Source organism: Macrobrachium nipponense, chromosome 4 (assembly GCF_015104395.2).
Source record: "Macrobrachium nipponense isolate FS-2020 chromosome 4, ASM1510439v2, whole genome shotgun sequence".
Taxonomy (NCBI): Eukaryota; Metazoa; Arthropoda; class Malacostraca; order Decapoda; family Palaemonidae; genus Macrobrachium; species Macrobrachium nipponense.
In genome coordinates, this window is record NC_061100.1 from 145,143,334 (window position 1) to 145,170,239 (window position 26,906).

Here is a 26,906-nt window from a genome sequence, read left to right on the forward strand (position 1 = left end):
TCAGGTCCTTGTGAAGACTTTACCAGAGTCTGGGCTGCCAATAGCAGATTACGACTTTCTTTTAATAGCCTGAAAGGCAGGAAATAAATAACATTCCACGATTCTGAAGAACTACTCATGCATTATTTAAGAGTCATAAGAATTCAGAGATATGTCAGTACCATCTCGAAGCATCCTAAACAGCTGCGAATTGCATAACAGACTAGTCGAGAAGTATCGGAATTTTCCGATGGCTTTTGGGACAACGAAAAGAATGTAAGACATTGCAAATACTGTCGAACTCACTAGAAAAGCCCCAACCCTTCTCCCCGCCCTCTCTCTCTCTCTCTCTCTCTCTCATGTGCCAGAATGCAAGGTCTATTCTGCTCCATGTTACAAACTCGTCATAATAACTTGTTGAATGATTTTAATGTGAATACCAATAAAAAAGACAATAAAATTAGGTGGAAAATATTAATTTTAAATCGCTGCCTCCACCCGCCGCCAGTCCACGGCTCCCAAAAATTCTTTTATACAAAAAACCTTCAAAGATACAGGAAAGAAACTAAATAAAAGATGAATACATCAAAATAGGACAACGTCATGGTATTAAGAAAACCTTAATGACGTTTTACAACAGACATCAATGTCAAGCATAAACGAGCAACAGTGCCTGGAACTTACTGTCCTTTACTTGATGTATTACCTGATTTGAAATCGACTGGGTGTCTAGAATTATATATAGATTATAGGGTATATATATATATATATATATATATATATATATTATATATGTATATATATTATATGTACTATATAACATATATAACGTATATACATGTGTGTATATATATATATATATAATATATATAATATATATATATTATATATATATATAGAAATGAACAAGGAACCCTAAATAAGATATAGTTATACATTTATTATTACCTTCATACGCACACACTATCTATTTATATATACATATCAAGATGACCTCATCATATTAGGCAAGGAAAAAGAATGAAATTCACATTTTAATTTCGAAAGATAAACACTCCATATCATCAGTTAGCAGATGCAACAGTAGGAAAAATCACCTGGAGATGAAAACTCGTGACTCACTGTTTTGCAGGTGACAGTAACCTTGCTTATTTCTTATTAACAGAATTAAGCATGCGCCTAATAACCATTTACCTTTCGTCTCTCCAAACCCCTTTTATCCCTTGCTCCTCCTCTTCCCTCCACTTCCCGCCCCTTTTCTTCACCAGTGCGAGGTTACCTTGGCAGAAGAACACCAGTCCCATGTCAGTAGTGCAGAGGCTGCGACACGGACCAGTATTGATTTGTGTCTGTGCACGCAGTAGTGAATGGTTTATCGGTTTGCAATTTTACAAAACTGTGAATTCGCGAATCTACCCGATCCCACCTTCCAGTTTATTTAACCGCTGACCTAATAAGAGCTAAGGTAAGTATTTTGAGGGGGAAACTGCTGTGTTTTTTTTCCTTCGTTCTTTCGTGACGCTGTTGTGTCTTCTGGGACCACACGCAACTGGCATCCCCAGGTTAATTGTAATTATCTCTCGTTGCAAGCATAGGTGCAACACTCATGGAGGGAGTTGCGAGTTTATCTTCCAGGTAGTAGATGCTTTTTGTTTTCGGTTTTGTTTAATATTTTATCCGTTGTAGACTGTCGGTGTTTAGGAGAATAAACTCTAAGCTGAAAAGTTAATTTTTTTTCTGGTTCAGAATTTTTGTTTATTTCTTGTTACGTTATTTTTCTACCTGTTGCATTATTATTATTTTTTTTATTAGTGCTGTTATTTTGTTACGTTAATTATCTACCTATTGCATTATTATTGTTTTTGTTTTTATTATTAGTGCTGTTATTTTGTAGGTATTTTCCTTCAACATTCATTGCTTCAAACCAGATTACAAATTTTGCAGTCTTCGAAGGTGTTTTTAATCAGCCATTCAATTTAATTTAAAAACCGCATGGTTTTCAGACCAATATGCAAAACTTTCGTTTTTCAAAATTATTTCGTTCTTTAGTGTCGCAAAAAAAAAAACCTAGTGCAAATCATTCGTGACAGCATCAGGTCTGTCAGAACCAACAACTGTAAATACTTAGTTAATTCCTCATGTGGTCCAGGAAATGTTCTTTTAACATACTAGCCCAAATTCCCTAGTTGTTTACGCATACACATACAGTATAACAAATTTCTCCTCTGCTTCCCAGACACAGGAAATATTCTTTTAACATACTAGCCTAGATTCCCTAGTTGTTTACGCATACACATTCAGTATACACAAATTTATCTTCTGCTTCCCAGACATCATGTAAACTTCATCCACAAAAGAGCCAAACTTTCCTTTGGTTACTTCATATGACGAAAACTAAAGTTATTTTCAACGATTTTCTGGAAGATTCTTTACGAGGAAAGATGAACTGCTTAACTTAATAAACAAGTTATGACAGAGAAGAACAAGTAAGAAAGCTTTAAACTGTGTATGACAAATGAACGAAGCCCTTCTGATGGTCCTAATAGTGGGAGATAAGAGGTCCTCCACAATATAAATATGGTGATGAAAACAAAAAAGGCGTCGGGACAAGCTTATTTTCCAAGATCTTCTAGATAGTTTTATACAGGAAGAACAAAATATTCTAAGCTCTGACACTTCCCGGTTAACACAATTTAAAAATAAAATCAAAGAAAAAGCTGTCTTATGACCAGTAGGTGTGGAAAAAAAAGCCTCCTGATCTAAACCCTATGATCCTGCACCAGGCAGGATCTGATGGACAGATCTGTTGTAATATTTGAAGCCTACCATTGGCCGTAGGATAAACTCGTCCATGCGCTCCGACTTCCCGCGGCTGATTACACAGAATATGCAGGAATTTTCACCTGGCTTAACGAGTATCTTGCCAAACTGTTGGACTAACTGAACACAAAATGATTTCACGTTTTCTGTATTATAAACCTTCATGAATATTTTTGTCCAATGGATCATCTCTTGAAGGTTTTGTTAATGACTGTGGGATGTTTATGAAGAAAAAAAATCCCTAATGGCCTAGTTTGGTAAAAGTTAACGCGTCCCTGTTTTGTAATGTGCAATGCTTCTATATGGCGATTACAGTACAACTTTCATTTCAGCAAAAAGTGGACTGATATCTCTGTAACTGAAGCTAAATAACTGTAAATCCAACTATTCATTTCTTTGCTTAAATATTTTTCACAAAATTTAGTCCCCAACGCAATTTTGAATTTTTTTACTTATCACTTTTTTACGTATCACTTTCTTGAATGTACGTATAAATTCAAATGTTTTTATCAATGATTGTAAAACTGGTTATTATGATAAACTTATATAATTATTCACGTTAATAAAATTCAGTTATATGTGAAACATGATACATATTAACATTCATCTGTAATATTTTGATTGGGTAATATTTTTTAAGCATATTCTTAGTAAAAAAAAAACTGTGTCCGATGAGATCAAAGAATATCCATAAATTCATTTATTAACAATTCAGGATCTGCCTGCTCTTTACTCTTTGGGCATTGTAAAAGGACCTATTAACCTATTAAATCTTGACAAGAGACTTACAAAAGACAGAGACAACCCAGGAGAAGTTTTCTGTTGATTTAGTGGAAAGATTTAAGAACTATATCACCGATGGTCTGCAGAGTTTATAGGGAAGGTTTTGGAATCTTCAGGTCCAGACTCCTGTTGACCTTTGCAGAATCTAGGCTAATAAAAATATATGATGTTTGTAGATAGATTTATGGGTGCAGCAGTTTTGCTGAAATTATTTTTAAATTTGGAGGTGGTATTTTGAACCTGACCCATGGACTATATACTAATTAAAGATATAAAGTAATGCTAACATAGACATATAAAGCAGTAATAAGATTAAGGTTTCTTGGGGGGAGTTTACCGCAACACATTCTAAAATCTTTAGCTGTCGTTTTACCAAACAAAGGTCCGAGCAGCGCTTGTCATTTGAGCGTGAGAGCTTGAGAATTGACGTGTCATTTTCATGACGCAACTTCGGTGCTATTTTAATTTTCAACATAAAAGCTTCAATATAAAAGTCAAGGAACTTCTAATCTTCATGGGGAAGTAGTCTACTCTAAGGGATTGACCCCTATCGCCTCTTCACAGAGACATTACTGTTATCTCATTCAATGTAGATTGTACTTACATCATTTTCATATGGCTTACCATGTTAGACCTTCCATTATGTACTGGTGGCATTTTAACGGCAATATGTTAAATTGATTATTGTGGCGAAATTAGATTAACATTGTCTGCACGGCGATTAACTCATGTAGAAAAGATCTCTCTTAAAACCATCTATTATTCGCTAACTAGCTCTTCCACTGTGAAAACCATTCTTTGGGTAATCAGTGCAGGTCGCAGATGTTGCACACTCACACATATATGCATGCGTGAGCGCGCATAAACACCAAAACGTATATACAATAACGCAAATCCAAATCTTCTGGAAATCTTGGCAAAACGTTTTGTAAGAGACTTGTATATATATATATATATATATATATATATATATATATATATATATATATATATATATATATATATATATATATATATACACACGTGGTGAGTGATGTGTTGTGTATGTGTGTGCCATATACTATACAAATTGTTTCTGAATAAATAAATATTGTGAAAAAATGTATACGTTTAAGAACATTTACTCTAATTAATTAATAATACATTATTAGCTATGAGTTCGCATGATGAGAGAGAGAGAGAGAGAGAGAGAGAGAGAGAGAGAGAGAGAGAGACGAGTTGGGGTGGAGATAATTATCGGTTAGCTGCATTATGCAGAAACGTTTTGGGTTAATGGTCTATTCTTATCATTATTACTAATGTACCTTTCTCGTCAAAAACGATTGCAGTATTTCAGTAACTTATGCTTATTAATTTAAGGGACTGTGATAATTAAGCGTGGTGTTTGGTGCCCGTAAACTACTCTAATCTGCGTTATGCAAAAAATGAATATATATGGGTACATCTGGAGTTGTATATAATATTATTGCTAATACTATTATTATTGAAAAAGAAACCCACAAAATCACTGTGTATAACGTATCTACTTACAAGTATTTACATTTTATTTTACTCCACACTCGAGTACTTTCAGGGCCTATCTGTGGCCCATTTTCAAGAGATGTGTAGGTTGTCAGCATGGGTCAAGGCCCAGCAGTCTTCTGGAACTTCTTCTTGTCTTTTGGTGGCCACTCACTTACCACAAGGGTTAACCCCATTGACCATCAGCTCAGGATATCAGAGCGACAAGAGGGGATTGGCAACTCTCAAGGAAACTAGAAACAGCCATCACATAAATGACAGCTCAACAAGAAAGTTTCAGAAGACTGCTGACAACCTACACATCTCTTGAAAATGGGCCACAGATAGGCCCTGAAAGTACTCGAGTGTTGAGTAAAATAAAATGCAAATACTTATAAGTAAACACGTTATACACAGTGATTTTGTGGGTTTCTTTTTCAATCTTCAGAAGAAAACTGAAAGAAGATTTTGTTTGGCGCTATTATTATTATTATTATTATTATTATTATTATTGGAAATAGTTATTGCAGTATCGCCGCTCTATGGTAACCGACCATGTCCAACCACCTTGAGATCGATCTACGTGGGAAACCTTTTTTTTTTTTTGTTTTTTTTTTTTTTAATCTGTTTCTAGAAAATCCCATATGACCCTTTTGCCCCAAACATTAAATTAAGTACTTATTGGTTATTAGACTGTGGTGGGTTGAAGTCAATTTAGAAAGAGCGTGGAGACAGTAACCTTATCCCAAAAATCTTACTGGGGTACAAAAATCTAAAATCTCCTGGGAGCTACATACTGCCTCTAGCTTATTATTATTATTATTATTATTATTATTATTATTATTATTATTATTATTATTATTATTATTGAAAGATATTGCTGCATCAGCTGCATTTAATTTGTAAAGAGTCTTCACTATTTTTCCAATAACTGCTTTCTCTCTGCAATAGCAAAGAGAAAGCAGAGTTATTAAAAAAATAGAGAAGACTCTTTAAAAGTTAAATGCAGCTGATACAGCAATATCTTTTTATAATACTTGTTTGAAAGAGGATCTCCTTCCAATGTATTATTTTTATTATTATTATTATTATTATATTATTATTATTATTATTATTATTATTATTAGAAAACACGTATAGTAGCATGATTCCTGAAATGGAGAAACAAATCCACATTATGTATCGGGCACATATATATTTCAAAATGAAACTCTACAGAGACTTAAAAGGAGAATCGAACAAATTCCCGAAAGCTCTGTATTGCAGAGATTTATTTATAAATATATGTGCACATACATAACTGTGGATTTATTTGTCCATTATTATTCCATTAATTATTATTATTATTATTATTATTATTATTATTATTATTATTATTATTATTATTATTATTGACACGAATATACCTTTCGTCCTCCATGCAACGAATTATCAATGTCAATTACATAATGGATCAAGATTATATAAAAAAACAGGTTTACTTTGGTAGTTAAATTTAGGCTGAATATTTATATGATTACACTTAATTCAGTATCAATACCTTACTCTTCATCAGCACTGTAAGAAAATTTTCCTTGGTTATCAGAATTTCATAAAAAATTTACCAATGTCACCTCACTAAAATAATATAGGTTTCACTGTCAATAGTAAACTCGTTGCAACAACCTCAAAAATATTTCACTAGTTATAATCAGAAATAACATTTGGGTGATTATACTTCGTTAGACATACGAAATGGCCTTGTTAATTACAAGTAGATGAACATAAGGGTAATTTATTACCAGTGACGACTTATTTATATTTCATTTTCAGCAAGATTGCAAAAAATGGCATCTGACGCTTGTCTAGACGATATGCTGAGTTCCATCGGCTATGGCCAATGGCAAGTTCCCGTTTTGGTGTTGAATATTCTTAGTAAGTATGCGACTTTCTCTTCTGTGTAAATTTTGTGACTGTATTCTTAAGAATGTGTGCGACTGTAACTGCGACGATAGTTGGATAGTAAGTATTCTTTGGTATGCATTTAGCTCTGTATTCTGTCTCATGAAATTTATATTAATTATATAAGCATAATTATAATAACCGCCTATGACGTCACTCAGGAAATTTATATATACATTGCAATTCAATAATTGAATGGTGAAATTAACTGGGAATTTTCTTCAAATGTTCCTAATTTTCATAGAGAGAGAGAGAGAGAGAGAGAGAGAGAGAGAGAGAGAGAGAGAGAGAGAGGTATTTGCATTATGTATTTTCTTTTATTGTTCCAATAACGAATTTTCAAGTCCTCTTTTTTTTTCAGCTCATTTGGTTATACCCATCCACATGATGGGGTCAGCTCTTCTAGGCGCTCCTGTTGCATTCAAGTGTGCACCTGATTTTTCCTTTCTTCAGAATTCGTCAAATTTCTCTTCGTTAAGGTAAGTGCCAACTGGTAACAGGAGAAGAATATATTGACGTTCATCCCCCCAATGATAGTAATCCATTTTCTCTTTCTGGTTCGACTTACAAAAGGCTATTTCTAAGTGAGTATAAGCCAGCACAAGCAAATATGCCAAAGTAAAATATGTTCACGAATTCATCTTTTTAGTGTACAGGAAACAAACATTACCTCAACTATTTTCTTTATTGTCCCATTCGAGATTCATCTTTTTAGTGTACAGGAAACAAACATTACCTCAACTATTTTCTTTATTGTTCCCTTTCGTTTCTCCACAGGTCTCTTCGTATCATCCCTCATTTTGTCAGAGATTTCAATTCATTTTTTTTAAACAACTTCATGCCGTTTTAATTCCCCCATTTCAGTTTAACTCCCGCAAACATAGTCTGCACTTACTCTTGCACTACAGTTTTCAAGACATTCCACAACTCGTCTTAATTGAGTCTGACGAGCATTTGTTTTTATTTATCTTTTCTAGGTAGAATATCTTATATCCATTGCATTGCCAAGGAAAGTCTCTTCTCTCTCTCTCTCTCTCTCTCCTCTCTCTCTCTCTCTGTCTTCTTCTTCTTCTTCTTCAGCTTTGTTATGCTCACCTGTTTACCCGTTTGATCAGACGCTGATAACCGCCATAGGGGTCGCGTGACATAAATCCTGTAATGGAAATGAACTTGGCTCAGGAAAGAAAACGTCGGTCCATCGCTGATATTATCCTACGTTTGTGTCGCCAAGTATCCATTTATTGAACAAAAGGGAGGCATACAAGACTTTGCAGTAATTTTTCTTTGATTAAAAGTGAAGCAATGACTCAGCAAATGCTGCTGAAATTCGAAGGCAGTAAGATAAATGATGTGACGGAGTAATACAATAAAAACTATAATCCTTTGAACGCTGCTGCAATAAAATAGAGTGCTGTATTTGTGTTCGTGACTGCTTGCAAGCACCCATTACTACAGAAATTATTGCGTTCAAGGTCATCACGTTCCTCTTCTTACCGTCAAGAATATAACCTCTCTGATACCAATTCTTTGCGCAATAATTTTTTTCTTGTGACAACTAAATTTGTAAATTAGATTCAGTATGGCAGAAAGCAGAATGAAATCTCAGCAACGAATCGACCTTTCTCTGAGCAAATAGATCCCAATAATAACAATACCATCTGTTTACAGGGTACCTTTCAGATAAAAACAGGTCAGTCTATATAAGAACACTACGATGATCAGCTAAGTACAACGAACTCATTGAAAATAGGCACAAAAAGATATCAACGCAAGACTATCGTCATTATGAATCGATCTGTGCAGGAACACAGTAATTTTAAACAGAGATATTCAAGGGCACTGGGATCACAAATCTATGCAAAGTCGCCTCAACAACAAAAACAGTTTACTCTTCACAAGAAATCGATAATGATACCTTGTTCTATTGAACGAATCGGTAGAAGCAAATAAAACTGCGTCGAAATAATATTCCGCGAATCGTGAAAACACAATGGAAGTAAAGGCATACTATTTCCTGATAACCGTCAGCGCTTTTGCCAGCATAAGTAGCACCGAATAACCAAAATTAATGAGACGATGAAAGTTTTGCGTGTTTTCATTGTGCCTGTGTGTGTGTGTATTTGACCCGCATTACTGCACATATCTAGTTTTAATTTTGCACCAGTACTTGTAGGACCAAGTAATGGCTAATTTGGTATAACGTTTGAAAAGGAGACAAGGAAGACGAATTGTGTTCTTGTCGTAATCTAACAGCATTAGAATTTCAAATTAACACAGGAAAACCACACATTTTACCAGCCATTATCGCTGGATCTTTTATCTTCCTGTTACTTTTATCTCGGGGGCTAAAATTCGCGCTGTTGATTGCCAGAAAACGTCATATAGCTGAGTGCCTTTGTTACCCTCGACTGATTAGCTTAAACGCAAGAAGCTTAAAATAGTTACACGAGGCGATGCATCTGAGGTATTACAGTTGCCCTCTTAGTAGGAACTTCGTCTAATGGATGGCAATTGCCTTTAATGGGTCCGTAAGAATCAATGATCGCGAAGTATTTTATGGATTAATCACAAGAATAACCTTATGTTAGTCTTGAAAAATCTTCGCTGCATCGGTTAATAAGTTAGACGGCAGGGGAGCATGAAGTATATTTGTTCAGAAAAGTTCTATAGAATTTAACGTATGCTTGCATTCGAAAATTCGTCATTAAAAAGTAATAATACTCCTCTTGCTATTAGAAAAAAGATGAATTATTAATAAAAAATGATAATCCTTGTCGCTATTTTAGAAATAACTACCAGGTCAAACTTATCCTATCTCCTTCGGGTATATTTAGATTCCTCTGCAGGTGACCTATAATTACCTCAGTCAATATGAACCAGATTTGCCCTGGAATTTTCTTCCTTTGTCTTGAAGAAGAAGGAGAAGAAGTAGAAAAACGAGAAGTATTGGAGTTTTCTGAAAGAATAGGCTATATTTCAGAGAGGAGTTTAGCATATTTCCATACAAGAAGTCAATTCATACGAAAAGAAAAGATTGGAGAATGCCTTGGTGAAAACATCTACCTGTTATAAAGGCTCTTCTGTATTTTCTTGTAAGACTTTGGTACATATAGGGGAAGAATATTAAAGATTTCTTTTCGAGTAAATCAATACAAATTTAAGTCTCCTTAGAGAGAGAGAGAGAGAGAGAGAGAGAAGAGAGAGAGAGAGAGAGAAAGTTTATCATCAAAGATTCCTCATAAATACAATTATGAATAGATGAATACACAAGGGAATTTGTTTAATGACGAAGTGAATAAATTAGTATAACTCCCGTGAAGAAGCAAAAGTATGTTGAAATATATGACTAATAATAACAGTATCTCAGAGAAGGCTGTGGTGCTGATGAAGCTACGCTCATACCATGAACACTATGCTCGATGGAGTCAGAGATAATTGGTAGTTACAGTTAGATTATGAAGAGTAATTAGATATTATTATGCCAATTTTTATAAAGAAATGAATAGTAGTAAATAAGTTATTGTTATCACCATATATTTTATTATATTTACGAATTATATTATAGTAATAAAGGTAATAATATTAGAATTAGGTAGGAAACTGAAAGACGACATTAACGCGTGAGACAAAGAAAACTCACTGTTATGCCAAAATGATTAACCAACCCAAGTGCAGTATTATAAAACAGAATGAGAAAGTGAGTAGATATAAAGAATAAATAAACAATAATGGCAAATATATTGTAATTATCTGTCTAGAAACATACATCCCTTTAGTGATTCTGTCTTTGACCCATTTTGATGACGGCCTCTGTTATAAGATATTCAAGTAACAATGATTATTTGACAGAAATTCTTACTCTCTCTCTCTCTCTCTCTCTCTCTCTCTCTCTTCCTACTCAAGAGCAAAAGGACTTCTCACTTTATTTACACTGCTTGCTTGCATTGCAGTCTCGCTAAGCCACGAAAAACCTTGAAAGAGTGCTTGCTGCTTCTTTTTGCGCTTTGCACCCAGGAAAGATGGGTCATTCCTTATTCTATTGTAAGACCTACTTAGAAGTACAAGTATGCTTTATTAACCATTTTTTGCCGGCCTATTACTGAAGCTCTTAAAATAGAAAGAAAGGACGGCTGTCCTAATTTCCTAAAAAATAGTGAAGTTAATAAAAAAGAAAATTAGGTTTTAAGAACGTTAAATGTTAAAGGAAACATTTATAAAAAACGATTTCTAACGATGGTTATAAATTTTCTGGGGATAATCCCGTACTACTCAAAAGAAAAAGGTCCAAAAAGATAATAAAATATATGTACATATATATATATATATATATTATATAGATAATATATTATATATATATATATATATATATCATATAATCATATGATATATAGTATATGTAGATATATACGCAATATATATATATACGATATAGATATATATATATATATTTATATATATAGATATAATAAACACATATATATTATATAATATACATTTATATATATATATGTAGGTATTATGTATATATATAAGTATATTATATTACACATTATATATATATTATAATATATATATATATATATATAATATATATTATTATATATATAATATATATATGTGTGTGTGTGTGTGTATTTATATATACGTATATATATATATATATAATATATATATTATATATATATATATATATATATATATATATATATGTTATTTTTACACCAATGTTATATTGCTTGAAACTGAAAACAAATTCGAAAGAGTTTTCTGTAGGGAAATATGTTAGCACATCTTTAATTTTGTCGTTTGGAGAGAATTATACAAAGAAAAATAAATAGTCATTCTGGGTGAATATTTCTGATAGTAAAATAGTATACGTGGATTTAAAGTAAAAAATAAATTTAAATAAAAAAAGGCGAACAGAATAATATTGAAAGAAACGTGCGAGTTTTTTTGGATATATATATATATATATATATATATATATATATATATATATATATATATATATATATAATAATAAAAGGAGCCCATAAAAACACCAAAATATAGAGAGAAAAGTACTATATTTCAGAGACTGTTTGTCTCTCTCTTCAGGTATATACCTGAAGAGAGAGACAGCAGTCTCTGAAATATAGTACTTTTCTCTCTATATTTTTGGTGTTTTTATGGGCTCCTTTTATTAGATGGAATTCTGTTGTTACAGAGCGTTTTTTTACCAGCATATAATATATATATATATATAAATATATATATTATACATTATATATATATATATATATATATGTATATAGTATATATATATATATATTAATATATATATATATGTAGTTATTAACATATATATAATATATATATATATATATATATATATATATAATAAGATATTTATATATGTATACATATAGATATGATATGTTAGATATATGATATAGATAGTATAGGTATGTAGAGAATATATATTATAGATATATATATATATATATGGATGTATGTATGTATATATATATATATATATATATATATCTATATATATATATATATAGATATATATATATGTATATATATATATATATATATATATATATATATATTCTTAAATATAATGTATGTGTGTATACCTGCTTCCTCGTTAACATTGAATTATTCAATATTTGCTTAATGTAACAAATCTTTATCTGATGAGAAAATTAATGGCAAATTTTACCCAACAGTTCCTGGCCGTCTAACCTAACATCTACCGACCCTACAATCAATAGGAGCTCCGCAGACCTCCTCTACGACAGCAAGTGCTTAGATCCTAGGGCGCCCTCTCCAGAAACAATTAGTCTTCCGGTCAATGCCGAGGTATCAGAGGTCACATGGCGTCCCACTGAATTGCCCTCTTGCCCTTGGGTGACCTATGACGACTCCGTCTTCGTGTCGACTGTGATAACAGAGGTAGGCTATATGCGGGTTTGAGTTGATTACGATTACCTGTATCTCATAAGTTTATGGCTTCGTTTTCTATAATTGTTGATGGCATATTAATTGCTTCCGTTTGCTTAGAGCTTCATCTTAGTTATGTCTGTATATCTGGATCACATAATTTTATGCCTTCGATTTTGATATGTACTAATAAAATCTTGGTTGCTCCGTTCACATGTATCAGAAATGCTTTATGTTCTAAAAGTTTCAGATTGCTTTGTGGCTATTTCCTTTTTTGCCTGTACCTGGTTTATGCTTTCAATTCCAGTAGTCTTACATTACTTACAGTATAAGTTACATAATCATAATAGTTTTATGTTTTATGTCTTATTGACTTTATGTTACTTTCACATGGTTTCGTCTTCACGCATCAGATTCATGGCATATAATTTTGTAGTTTTGTGTTATTTACTGATTGTTCTTTTAACCTAATAATATTCATATCTTATAGTTTTTATAATTTTTTATTACCTTCAGATATATTGATCAACTTGTACTAACGTATTTAATCAGGTAAAGACATAGCCACCTTAGTAAGTTTTCTCTGGAATTATGATCATCAGTAATTCTAGTTTTCAAGAATCGAAATAAAAACAAAACCTAAAACATATTCAGTCACCTCTGCATCTTTCGTAATTTGAAATGAATTATAATAGATTTGCCATTTATTTTGCTCTGACTTTCCAGTGGGACTTGATCTGCGAGAAGGAGATGATGAGACCCTTGTTCCAAATGATGTACTCAATTGGAGCTTTGTTTGGGTCCTTATTAGGGGGCCAGATGAGTGACAGGTTTGTTTGTTTATTTGTTTGTTTCCTTCCTTGATGTTTTATATTGTTTATATATATTTTCTTTAGTGCTTTTCGATCATTAGATGTGTCTTTTATGGTCGTTGTTTAGGGAGACCTTGGTTGATAATCTAGACTGTCATTGTAAACAAACTTTTGTTGTAGTTTTTTTTTTTTTTTTTTTTTTTTTTTGTTCTACCATCATTGTCAGTTGTATATTCTTTTTTTTTACTGGAAATTTAATTTCATTTTCACTGTAATAGGTTACCACGACTTCAACATATAACACATCAATAACATAATCAATAAAGACCCAAATGGTAAATATTTTTTTTAACATGGCAAGAATAAACAATGGTAATAACAGCGAATAAATAATAACAGTAAAATCATGATAATTACATGGAAAAACCACTTACATCCATGGAAAAACTTTTAAGAGATTCAACTGTCAAAGGAGATAAAACAGTTTTTAAAATTCGAAGAAACGGCAGGTAAAAAGATAGTCAATGCAATCAAATGTAAATAAGGAACTGCAGAAAAATCAACACTTAACGAATGGCATGATGGAATATAAAACACTTAGTTTATGTCATGGAAGAGATAAACTCTTTGAATAACGTGAATGGAGTCAAGGTTCCTATAGCTCTTAAAAGCCACACTTCTTCAACAGCTTCGGGCGTAAAATAGCCATCCAGGTGGGAGTGGTCCTCAACGTGATCGGAGTCGTCACACTGTACACAGTGCCTGTGTATTCCGGAGCCCTCATTGCCCGAGCTGCTTTTAGGGGGCGCCTGCAACTTCATGGTGCTTCCAGCCTTTAGCTTGGGTAAGAGTTTAGGTCCAAGAGTTTAACCCTCTTCGTTCTAGTTGTAACATTTATCTGGATAATCCTGCATTTCCTTTTGGAGAAAATTTGCATGTCTTGTAGATGTGGAACTTAATGCTGAAAACACCTGTAGGCATATGACGTGTATAAGCCTATGTACATGGGTATATAGTATAGATTCATATGTTTTCAAGAGCATACAAGGGGCATGTATGAACATGTGTGCGTATGTAAATTATTACTTGTATTCAAATTCCAGCACGAGATTAGTGTAGTATTGATATATATATATATATATATATATATATATATATATATATATATATATATATATATATATATGTATATATATTTAATGTTTTCAAGAGTGTACAAAGGCATGCATGAATGTGTGTGCATATGTAAATTAACACGCGCATTCAAATTCTAGCACGAGATAAATGTAGTTCTAGCTGATCGACTTAGTCATATAACTCGCCCATGCCTTATTGTGATATACATAGTATAGTAATATTGAAGGGAGAAAATTCCGTACTGAAACATCTCTCCCTCTCTCCCTTTTCCTCCGTTTCCGCAGCCCTAGAAATCTCGTCTCCGAAGTATCGAACGGTCATTGGCATGTTGCTGGGCACCTCCTTCTCCATGGCCATCATCCTCATGGCTGGACTGGGATTCTTCATCAGGGTATGGGATCAACTGATGATTCTGACTGCTGGTGTGCCCCTCATCGTCTTGGTTCCTCTATCATTGTAAGAATGATGATTTTAATTCTTTTACATTTTATTTGGTCACCGTCATCATTATCATCATCCTTATTCATCTTTATTTTTGCGAGTTGTCTAATAGGAATCTTATTTGGTCCATCAGAAGGCCATTTGCATTTGTTAGTCATGGTTCTTAGTTTTCTCAAGTAGCTACCTTATAAATGTCTCATATATTTTTGTTTATTCAAAGTTTCTAACCGCTGAAGCTTTCTGAAAGTGTTGTCTTGAAGTATATCCTCTCCCTCCTCTCTCTCTCTCTCTCTCAAGAATCAAGATAAGAAGCCTTAATATTTCTTAAAAGACAAAAAAATTTAATTTCAGAAACCATCAGTGTTGCTAAAAAAAAAAAAAAAAAAACTGACCAACAAGATCCTCTAAGGTTCTCTTTTTCCTTCCTTCCAGCTACATCAACGAGTCCCCAAGATGGCTGATTCACCACGGCCGAGGCACAGAAGCTGCGAACATCATGACCAGAGCCGTGGCCGAAAACAAAGTGGCATTTAACGAAACACTTGCTGCAGACATTGAAGGGCTCAAAGAGGTAGGTTACTATTACCATAACTCTCCCGTATTTTTTAAAATTCAACTCCTATGATAAATATCGTATATGATCAGGATTAAGAAATGTTGTAGTACAGGATGCTCTCATTCATTTCAAAGCTCAGTAACAGAATTTGTATGAGAAAATAGGTTTCTTTTTGTAACTATCTTTTTTTTATATTAAAAGTGATACTTATATAGCTATAATATATTAATTCTTTACACACATACACACGGATTCTAGGTACTAATACACACGGATTCTAGGTACTAATCTCTTTATAATCTCTATCTGTCAGTTATACGAGCTTTCCTGTACTGTCAATTCCTCATGTAAGTCAGTTTATCTGCAGAGTAAAGGACGTTGAACGTCGAAGGATCTTGCGGAAACTCCGTTGTTTATTTTTCCTTCCTGGCTTATACCTTTATTTATGGATTTATCACGTTCCAAACTTTCGTGATTCAGTTATACATACCTTTCCCTTTATATTATATATATATATATATATATATATATATATATATATATATATATATATATATATATATATATATCATAAAATTCACACGTAAAAAGTCGAGCGAATCCTTGGACTTGGAACAAGTGCTTTCGTAGTTTATTCTACATTTTCAAGTTCACACTGAGTACAAAAATAGTTTATAGAGCTTTATATACAAATCTGAGTAGTGATGGGTGGGGTTATAGTTTCTTGATTGAGGGCTGCATATTTTCCAAACAGAAAGGATAGGGGAAGAGGAGCAAAGGATAAACCAGGGTATAGGTTACATTACCTGGCGCACGTGGCTTCAGTGAACATGGCTTCAGTGAACATAGTTTCCAGAGTTCATTTCTGATAGTCATTGGCGTTGCAGGACGACTCATCCCAGTTAACGGCATAAACTACGAAAGTACTTGTTCCTGTTGCCTACTTCTAGTGGCTGTTGGTTCATCTGGGTTGATTTGAGCAGTTTATTTATATGATATATAGGTATGTATGTATGCATATATATATATATATATATATAATTATATATATATATATATATATCAAATAAAAGACTGCTCAATTTATAATATACATAATATATATATATATATATAATATATATAGATATAATATATGTATATATGATATTCAAATATATAATAAATTTAAATATATATTATGTATATATACATATATAATAATATATATATGTGTATATATAAAGCATTATAGATACATTTATATTATATTGTATATACATATATATTTGTTAAAAAAATATATACATTAATACATAATATATAATATAATATATATATATATATATATAATTTAAAAATAAATGTTCAACTCAACCCAGACGAACCAACAGCCACCAGAAACAGACAAGAGGTTTCGTGCTTCATGTACACATGTTCAAAGTGAGAATGTATGTACTACATGAATGTGCTAAGTCCAAAACATTCTGTTTTGATTTTACCGTTTTCTATGCTTCTAACATTACTAGCGACTGTCTTAGATTACTCTTTTCATCTCCCTTTCGCCATGGTACTTCCAGAGGACAAACGACAACAAAAAGAAAACCAAAGAGGAGGAGCAGCAGCAGCATCCAAGGAAAGGTTTGTCTCTCTGGCTCAAAAGATCTTATCAGGGGGCATCTGCCTACTGCCGGTCCGGTCCCCTGAGGATCATCTTATTCATCACTCCACTCATTTGGATCCTACAGGGATGCTTGTACCTTGGGATCATACTCAACGCCAATAATTTCACCAGGTAAAGTAGTAATAACTATTATAAAGTAGTTAATGAATTCTTGTAATCTCTTCGGGTCATACTTCATGTCAAGACTTCAACAAGCTAAGATATAGTGTTATAAATTAGTTAAAGTAGATCATTGTGGCGTAGTTATTCATAGACTTTCAAAATTCTTGCACTAAAGAATTCCTTTTTAGATTTGAATAATTGAAAATTGGAGTAAGGTAGAGTTAGAGATGCTAGACAGCCGAACGACAAGTAGAAGCCAGCTCGTAAGGAAGCATGAAATAAACGATTCTGTTCCCTTCGAAAGTGGTTTTGTTAAAAGACTAATTTTATACCTTCATGATATCATCATCTATCTAAGAGAAATTAGAAATGCTTATAATCCTTTTATATCTCTAGATATGCATTCTTGACAGAACTTTATAATGCTCGTATTTGATCAGTTGTTTGACATATCGTCTGGCGTCGCATAACAATATTATTGACAGTACTCTGAACAATGAACGCTTGTTATTAGATTTTTGAAATACTGAACATTGCATAACATTCGCTTTGATATTTCGAGTTTATTTATAAACACTTTTAAATTCTGTCATCACTCCCCCATGTTTCTCAAGCCGCAATCTTTTTATTTTTTTCTGCTTCTTACATGAACATCTATTAGTGATATCAAAAGATATTACGTTAATGATATTAGTTAGCGACAGTCCAAGTCAATCAGGGGCTTTCGGTTATGTTATGGTCTGTGACGTAACTACTTGCCATTCACGCATTCTGTTAATCTGACTGCAACCGTGTTCTCTCTTGGACAGAAATGTTATTCCTTGAGATTAACAATCTTTAGGATTTGGACTATGATGTCAATAGTGACTGTAAAGCATAGTATAAAGTAATTATCTACATGATACATTCGTTAATCAACTTCAATTACTATTTCTTTCATTACAAACAATGGTCAATTCTCATTAAACAAATGAGAAGGCAAAGGAAAAGCAAATTAAGTTTCCATATTGGTCTTAATCTCTTAATTAGTATAGTTTCAACGCTTCATTCTATTCCCGCTAAATAAATAAGAAAAAATAATGCAATATGACACCTAAGTGTAGTATCTCTGTTTTGCTATACAGCCATTGAATAAATAAGAATGAAAATTGAATCACAACACAGCCCTTAAAATTTCGTCATATTCCCACTTAATGAATGGTACTTAAAAATGGAAAGGTGACATGGAACACCAGTTTTGTTTCCAGGATATTCCAGCCTCCTGGAAAATCATGGAAAACTTGGCATGGTACCCCAATTAAGTTTCCATGTAGTGCCATCCTCCCGCTTAATAAATAATAAGTAAAAAAAAAATACAGGACATTGCACCCTAATATAGTTTCCACGGTTTGCCATACTTCCACTCAGTAAATAATAACAAGAGGAAAACGTGACACGGCACCTCAATATAGTGGCCATGTCTTGCCAAACTCCCACTTGATAAAGCATAAAGAGGGAAACATGACATGGCACCTTAATATAGTGTCCACGTCCTTCCGCAGCAACGATCCAATCATCTACGTCACGGTGTCGGGGGTCATGGACATCAGTGCGATTCTGCTGGCCACGCCCTTGAGTATGAGATTAGGGCGCCGCGTACTCTGCTTCTTTTGCTTCTTCGCCGCCGGCGTGTTCCTCATTATAGATCTGTTCATACCTCAAGGTAAGTCCTTGTTTTCTCAAAGTAAACAAGTAACAGTAGCTGATTTTGTGGGCAGGGTGTCGATACAAGAATATTCGGTATTGGTTGTGTTCAGATTGCATGTGGGATTCAGATGCAGTCATTGGTAAGGTATATGCTGCATATAGATACATGTAGTGAACAAATACAAAAAACGATAAGTTAAAATGGTAATTATTCTTCAAGTCACTGAAAAGATAGGAATGAGACGTTCAGTTTGGCTAGGATACAAGAGGGATAGGGGTGTAGGGTTGGTCCAGACCAGGTAATGTCAAGAAAAAGGGTTACATATGTATTTTACATAAACATATAAGTAGTTAGACAGGTACAAAGGAAGAGTAAAATTATAAACCGAACGAAGACATAGGGAGAGAAAGACAGAGGAAGCGTTAAAACAAATATAGGTAACATATCTAGGTAAATACAAGAAAATGAAAATGGGAAATAGAAAATACTGACAGGGCGAAGGAATTATAAGAAAAAATACAGGTAGTATAAAATTACCACTGGGATCCTACATAATGTAAAGTTTGTTGTTATAGATTTGTAATTTTTTCTTTTATTCGAGTTTTCTTCCTCCAGTATTTGTCCAAATAATTTTGTATTCAATTCATGAAAACCATTGTATTTCATTCATACATTTCATGTAGGCGAAACCAAATGGAAATCGTTCAGTCATTCGTTCATAATAAATCGATAATTCACGACACTAGAAGATGAACATACCCTCACCTCGACATTCGTGAATATACAGAGTATACCTATTATAGGGTGCATCACTATATCGTGACCGGAAATAATGAGTGAAAAGCCACAGTAAAGTATATGAGACTATTTTTCCAAATACAAAAAGGTTAAAGAACCAGGAGCTTTCGACCGTTTGCACAACGGTCCTTTTCAGCAGTTGTGCAAACGGTCGAAAGTTCTAGATTTAAAAAAAAAAAAAAAAAAAAAAAAAAAAAAAAAAAAAAACCTTATTGGTATTTGGAAAATAGTCTCATACTTTATTGTGGCTTTTAGCTCATACAGAGTATACTAACTCATTTACAACAGAAAATAATCAGGACAATAACATTTCGTTCATTAAGTCCCAAGACCCGGGAAGGTTTCCAAATGTACCCAGGTGCTCACATAAATCAGTTCTTGGTGTACAGTATACTATTTGACGCATGGCACGAGATCGCTCACTCTATTGCGAGTCTGATACCCTGCCGATCAAAACCGTTAGCCCAGGGGTTCTTAACAGGGGGTATCCATACCCCTTACGAGTATGAGAACCACATGCCGGGGGTATGGGACTTGATCTCTGGATATTTATACGAACTTAATTTCAATGTGTCAATGTATACATGGGTACATTTTGTAAATAACTATATAAAATTATAAATGCTTTTGTTTGTCTTGTATCTTCTATTCCTAGCCGTTCATACCTAAAGTATGTATCAAATTAAATACATTAAGTTATATTGTCAACAAATAGGACTTGAGTGGGGTTACGCAAAGGGGGTATGGAACCATATTGGGTAATTCATTGGGGGTCTTGAGTCATCAAAAGGTTAAGAACCCCTGCCTTAGCCTGTTCACTCATTAAAACTCGTTCCTACTTCGTTACGAGTCAAGAGAGGTCAGGATTAATGACTTCTGCAAGAATTGCATCACTGACACAGTGCGTCATCTCATTTTCAAGCTAAATATTCGTGTCACAGGTGTGAGCTAATATGAATAAAGATACCAAAGCAATATTCTGTCGAACACAGGAAACGATAGTTCTATTCTCAGGAAAAGCGCACGAAAGAAAACCAACTTCAGTTTTAATTATTTATTGCAGGTCATTTTAATTCATTGTGAATGAGATTAAGGCTATCAGGAAACATATAGGTCTTACTTCGAGTACACTTATATACAGGTTGAAGATCAGCTTTTTGTCAGTCATAGAATGTTATTCATGACGACCTCAGTGAATCAGCGTTTCGGAAAAATTAGGGATGAAATCTGGTTGAAGAGCAATAGAAAGATGTAAACTTGTCTGTAATTACTACAGTCTCCGCAAATAATAACTTTTGAAACTTTCAGATTGTATTAATTTAATACTCTGTTGAAATGGAATATACTAAAATAAACTGTTTGGAAATGTAAAGTTTTGGTTGGCAGTTATTCTTTCAATTACCTTTGGAAATGTTTGGACCCTTTAAAAAAGATATCTCAATAATCTTTTTCACTTCATTTTGTCTTCCATGGGTATATATACCATTAATACTACGGCTGCTACTACTTATTGCAGAAATATTTAATGTTAACCAAAATCAACCATTTATTCATAATAAAACGCCCAAGAATGTCTCCACCAGCTTATTAGTTCACTCTCAGTTTACACCAAAAGAGTCCAATTATTTCTATTAAATTTGTTCTTTCAATTTATCAAGAGTGCGCAGTTTCATTTTCGCTTACTCGGAGAGTAAGTCTACAAACTACTTTGTTGTTGTTATTTTGTTGATGTTGTTCTTGTTGGGGTTAGGAAAGGTCTGTGGAATAAGCTAGAAATTTCTGGAAAAGGTGTTACACGTTGAGTTAAAGAAATAGGAATTTTAGGATAGGATATTTATGATTTATTTATTAGACTGAAAATGTAGAAGATAAATAATGTGGATGTTAAACAGTACAGAAAAATAATATGCAATAAAATATAGAGTATTTATTTTAATTTTCGTCAGTGAAACAAGGCTTTATTTGATGGTAGATTTTAGCACGTTTTAATTTACGTTAAAAGTTAGGAACATAATGTTAACAACTTACGCGTGAGTGAAAAATCTTGCACACGTCCAGAGTAAGCTGGAGGTCGAGTTACGCCTTGTTTCATTTATTCTTTCACTCATTTGATATTAACAATGAGTTCATTTTTCAAGTCTGAGTCCATGCAGTAATCTATTTCTTAAATTTTGATATCATAATAACTAATTCACTTATTCATTCATTCTTTCATGGAAATTTATGCATATTCGCAAAGCTGCTCATTAATCTCTTCGTTTCTATTTATCTACTAATGTTTTTATATCTCAGTAATTCCCTTTATTAATTTTTAAGTATATTATCAAACCAGATAACTTTCATCCATTCATTCCGGTGGATTTGCATTTCTAGATGGATATCCTTCTCCCGTTCAGTCTTAAGAATGTATTTATGAAAGAGTATCGTTTATAGATTCAGTCATGGAATCATACATCATACATTGAAGTTTGGTCATTCAAGCGCAATTTCCACTCATTCAGAAGTTGTCCTGAGATTATCTTTAGTTTACTTAGACAATCAAAATTCTTGCATTCAAGCTGCCCCTCATTTTCTAAAAATGAAAGATAATAGGTGATTTGGATGACCTATAAGGAATCATTTTTCAAATCATTCATGTATCACTGATTTTGTTCGTAATGCGTTTTTCTGAAGATTTTTTTCTCTTAGTATGTAATAAATTTCTCTTTACTATTTACCATATCATTATCAACCGACTGAATAAAGGGAATGATGATTTTATATTCTTTTTTCTTTTTTGTATCAGCACTTCTGTGGTTGAAGTTTACGTTTGTCATGGCTGCCTTGATGCTTCTCGCAGCCAGTTTTCAAGTAAGTAATTAAATTCTTCCTGGAGAGAGAGAGAGAGAGAGAGAGAGAGAGAGAGAGAGAGAGAGAGAGAGAGAGAGATTTTTATGTTTTGAAGTGACAACTACTAACTTGATTGTGGACAAGTTACATAACGTTAATAGCTGGTGGTGATGAATAAAAACATTAATATATTTTCTAATGTTAAGAGTTTGGACCCTTTGATAAATCTTAAATCTACCCATTAAAGATATCGGTAAGCTTTGATGTCCTGTTATAGTCCTAGACGACATAGTATATTGCCTTTGATGTTTTACAATATAAACAAATAAATAAATAAACTTCCATGGACTTGAATCTTACCACTAGCCTCCTGTAACGTCATAATCAGATCCTCAATGTTGGCCATTTCTTTTATTCTCTTTTATCACTTATCTCTCTTATTTGTTTGCTTGTCTTTCCCAGGTGATCTTCCTGTACACAACAGAGCTATTTCCAACTGGGATGAGATCGCGAGGCTTCGCTCTAGCAAATCTAGCAGGCAACATCGGATTCTTGGTTGCTCCCATGATCACCGATTTCCTGGTAATGGACTTCTTATATTTCTTCTTATATTTCTTCGATGTTGTCATTTAATTTTTATAGATATATTACTTTTTTAAATGTGGCCAGCTTCAATGGATAATTCGTTTTAAAAATAGCCAGGATGAGTAGATATTTTATAAAAAAAAATATAAAAAATACCGAGTAGAATATCCATTTTTTGAAAAATGACGAGGTGTAATAGATATTTCGTTTTGGAAATTATCAGGATAAATAGATATTGAATAGATAATACCCGGTAGAATTGTTATTTTATTTCAAAAAATGTTCAGGTTCAATAGATGCCTCATTTTAAAAATGGTCAGGATGAATAGATATTTTATATAAAAAAAATACGGGGTAGAATAGTCATTTTATATAAAAAAATGGCCATTTAGAATAGGTATACCATGAAAATGGACAGGTAGAAGGTAGTATAAGAATGTTATAAAAATGCCCAGGTAGAATAAATATTTTATTTTAAAATAGCCAGGTAAAATATATTTTTTATTAAATGATTAGGTAGAAATTCTAATATCCATTTGAATAAACATGTCAGAAATGTTTCATATACATCGTTCTGAACATCATTACTATACTTTGTTTTGTTTTATTATTAAAGTTTGTATAGTTTCACGTGAAATGTTATTCGTGAATATTATTCTTATTGGTAGAAATTTCCGTTGGCCTGTTTGGTGGGACATATTTATTTAGTCGATTTTGCCACTAAATGTATCTTGAAAACCATATTTTTTAGTACTTGGTTTAAAAAAAACTAACAAAAAAGTCATGGAAAACTTTCAATCAGACTGAGAAAAAAATGACGGTTTAGGTAATAAAAGCACTTGAAAATTTATTTGGATTCTAGTTAAAACTATATATTGATATTTCCTATCGCTGATATCCCAAAATAATGACGATGAAGGAAGTTGGTGGCTAAATAAAATATATCAAATTAAAAGCCTGTTTGACAGGTTTGGTATTTATGTAATTCATTACTTTAATTAAAAGGTAAAGTGAACTAGAGAGAAAATACGAGTTTTGTGAAACAAGGATTTTAAAAAGATTGGTAACTTTCTTTTGTTAGTGTTACAGAGAATGAATTGTTCGCTTTATGTTTCCATCTGTTATTTTTAGGACTTTGATGAATACTGTTGTGCATGCTCTTTTTACTTTTCATTTGCGAAAATGTAATGGTTAATTTTCCATTTGTTATGGTACTGCAAAATATAAATTTTATTTTCCATTTTCGCTGTGTTGTGCTATTTAAATGCTTAGTTTTTAAGAGAGTTGTGTCAATTTAATTTGCTTTTCGTCAGAGCACAATATACCTCACATTTTTTATGGGAAAACCATAACTCGTATCTAATGATTTATTTGTTTTTAAGAGATTCTTCGAGGTTAAAATTGTGCATTTGCAATATCTTATAATGATTTAATTTCCCGCAGATGATTTCGTTGCATGTTTTTCCTTTATTGTTTGTAAAAAGGTTTTGCTTATTTCTTGGTAAGGATCTTATCGAGAATATTTCAACCCTTAGCTCTCTCTCGTCTTAATCTCCTACCCGCTCCTCATCTCCCCCTCAACCTTCACCTCTTTCTCTTATGCATTCATTTCCTCCCTATTCTCCTCTCTTTACATCCCAGTCTCTTTCTCTCTCTCTCTCTCTCTCTCGTCTTAATCTCCTACCCCCTCCTCATCTCCCCCCGCCACTTCATCTCTTTCTCTTATGTATTCATTTCCTCCCTCTTTCTCCTCTCTTTACATCCCAGTCTCTTTCTCTCTCTCTCTCTCTCTCTGTCGCTGTCTCTCTCTCTCTCTAATCACCATAAATACCCACATGCAAGAAAATTGTTTAAGCTGCAAACAGAGAGTGAACTTTGTAACCGTGAATTTTTAAACTTCTTTTTTTATTGCCAAAAGTAAACATCACCAGGTGGCGTAATTCTTACTTCGTCCATGAAACGAGTTGTTGACAATGTAAAGAAGCAGCTGGCAACTTACGTCAAATCAATGGCATGTATTAGATATAAGAAAGAAGAGAGAGAGAGAGAGAGAGAGAGAGAGAGAGAGAGAGAGAGATGTGCAAATACTTACTTTTTTTAATTGCCATCTGTACTCCCCGCTAAACATGCGTCTCCTTTGCAAAATCTTACTATTTTCTTATCTTGTTCTAAATTGAAATATATTCCCCTAACTTTGCAAAGTTGTTGCGTTGATTTCCTAAAATTATCGTATATTTACCAAAGATGTTCTATACGTCTAGTTACCTTGATGAACACCTTCCTTGCTTTCTTTCTTTGCAGTCTCAAATAGCGCCGTGGTCCGTGAGTTTAACCTTTGGCGTGGGAGGCATAGCGGCTAGCTCTCTTTTCCTGCTCTTGCCGGAGACTCTTCACAGACCGCTTCCAGAGACAATCCTGGACGTCGAGAAAAGGCATCTGAGCACCAGAATCAGCTGCAGGTGGTGGAAAAGGACCACAGACTCGCTGGACGACTCCTCAGAAATCGAAACTGGGGAATCCGAAGCCCTCAATCCTACGTAAGTGCTGAAAGGAACCACTGCTGATTTTCATTAGGTCGTAACAGAGCTCCGTCGAGTTTAAATTATCTTTTATTATGTCCCCGAAACAGGTTATGCTTAGACTGTGAGGATTTCACGTTTTATTCTAAATCTTAATCCATTTTTAAAAAAATAATTTGTTATAAGAAGCGAGGCCAATCTAACCCACCACATTTTTTCTCTCTCTCTTAATCATTCCTCGAAATACAGTATCGGTATTTTAATGATTTGAGACTACTGTAAAGTAAGAATGTTTATTGTGAATTTCTCCTATTACGCAACGATTGAGATTTTAAACCATTTCAAAGATAATGTAGGGTATGAAAGTGAGGTTAGGCTACCCTTCAAGAAATTCGTTTCTCACACAAGCATTTTCTTCCAGTCCTGGAAGGGGTTGGATAAGGGCATGAAATGGTTTCTAGTACGTACAGACGTATTATTTATTTTCTTATATAATAAGTTGAATACCGGTTTCCCTCTACAATTACCTTAAAAGTTGTCTTTTCGGAATATTAATCAAATCATTCTTTTTCTTCAATCGTCAGAAGGGAGATAATTTCACTTTCATTCAAACATTAAATGTAGGGCTTCTTGTCATTGCCAGCCATATTTTCTGTTTATTATATATTTCCTCCTTTGTTTCCTTGCAGAGAAATATGCACAGAGAAATCAATCAACGGAGATTCTAAATAAGCGTTTTCTGAGGAGTTTGAGGGATCACTCCAGTGCCTTCTGTGTCTAAAGCTCAAGAATTGGCGTGCTATGATAGACGAAATCACCACATCCT

General features: G+C 33.3%; 1 protein-coding gene across 2 annotated transcripts; it reads left to right on the top strand.

Annotated features, from left to right (window-relative positions):
• The first annotated feature begins 1,269 nt into the window (after positions 1-1,269).
• LOC135211255 (solute carrier family 22 member 6-A-like) lies at positions 1,270-26,906 on the top strand. 2 transcript variants are annotated; one of them, XM_064244549.1, is made up of 14 exons: positions 1,270-1,444; positions 6,895-6,996; positions 7,385-7,502; positions 12,738-12,963; positions 13,678-13,781; positions 14,452-14,607; positions 15,185-15,356; positions 15,774-15,912; positions 17,457-17,671; positions 19,204-19,364; positions 22,933-22,997; positions 23,439-23,558; positions 25,863-26,098; positions 26,770-26,906. In XM_064244549.1, exons 6-14 carry the CDS (start codon positions 14,583-14,585, stop codon positions 26,810-26,812), a joined length of 1,176 nt encoding a protein of 391 aa, XP_064100619.1. In that variant the 5' UTR covers positions 1,270-1,444; positions 6,895-6,996; positions 7,385-7,502; positions 12,738-12,963; positions 13,678-13,781; positions 14,452-14,582; the 3' UTR covers positions 26,813-26,906. The 2 variants fall into 2 exon arrangements, with proteins under 2 accessions (XP_064100619.1, XP_064100620.1); XM_064244550.1 differs by having other exon boundaries at positions 6,899-6,996.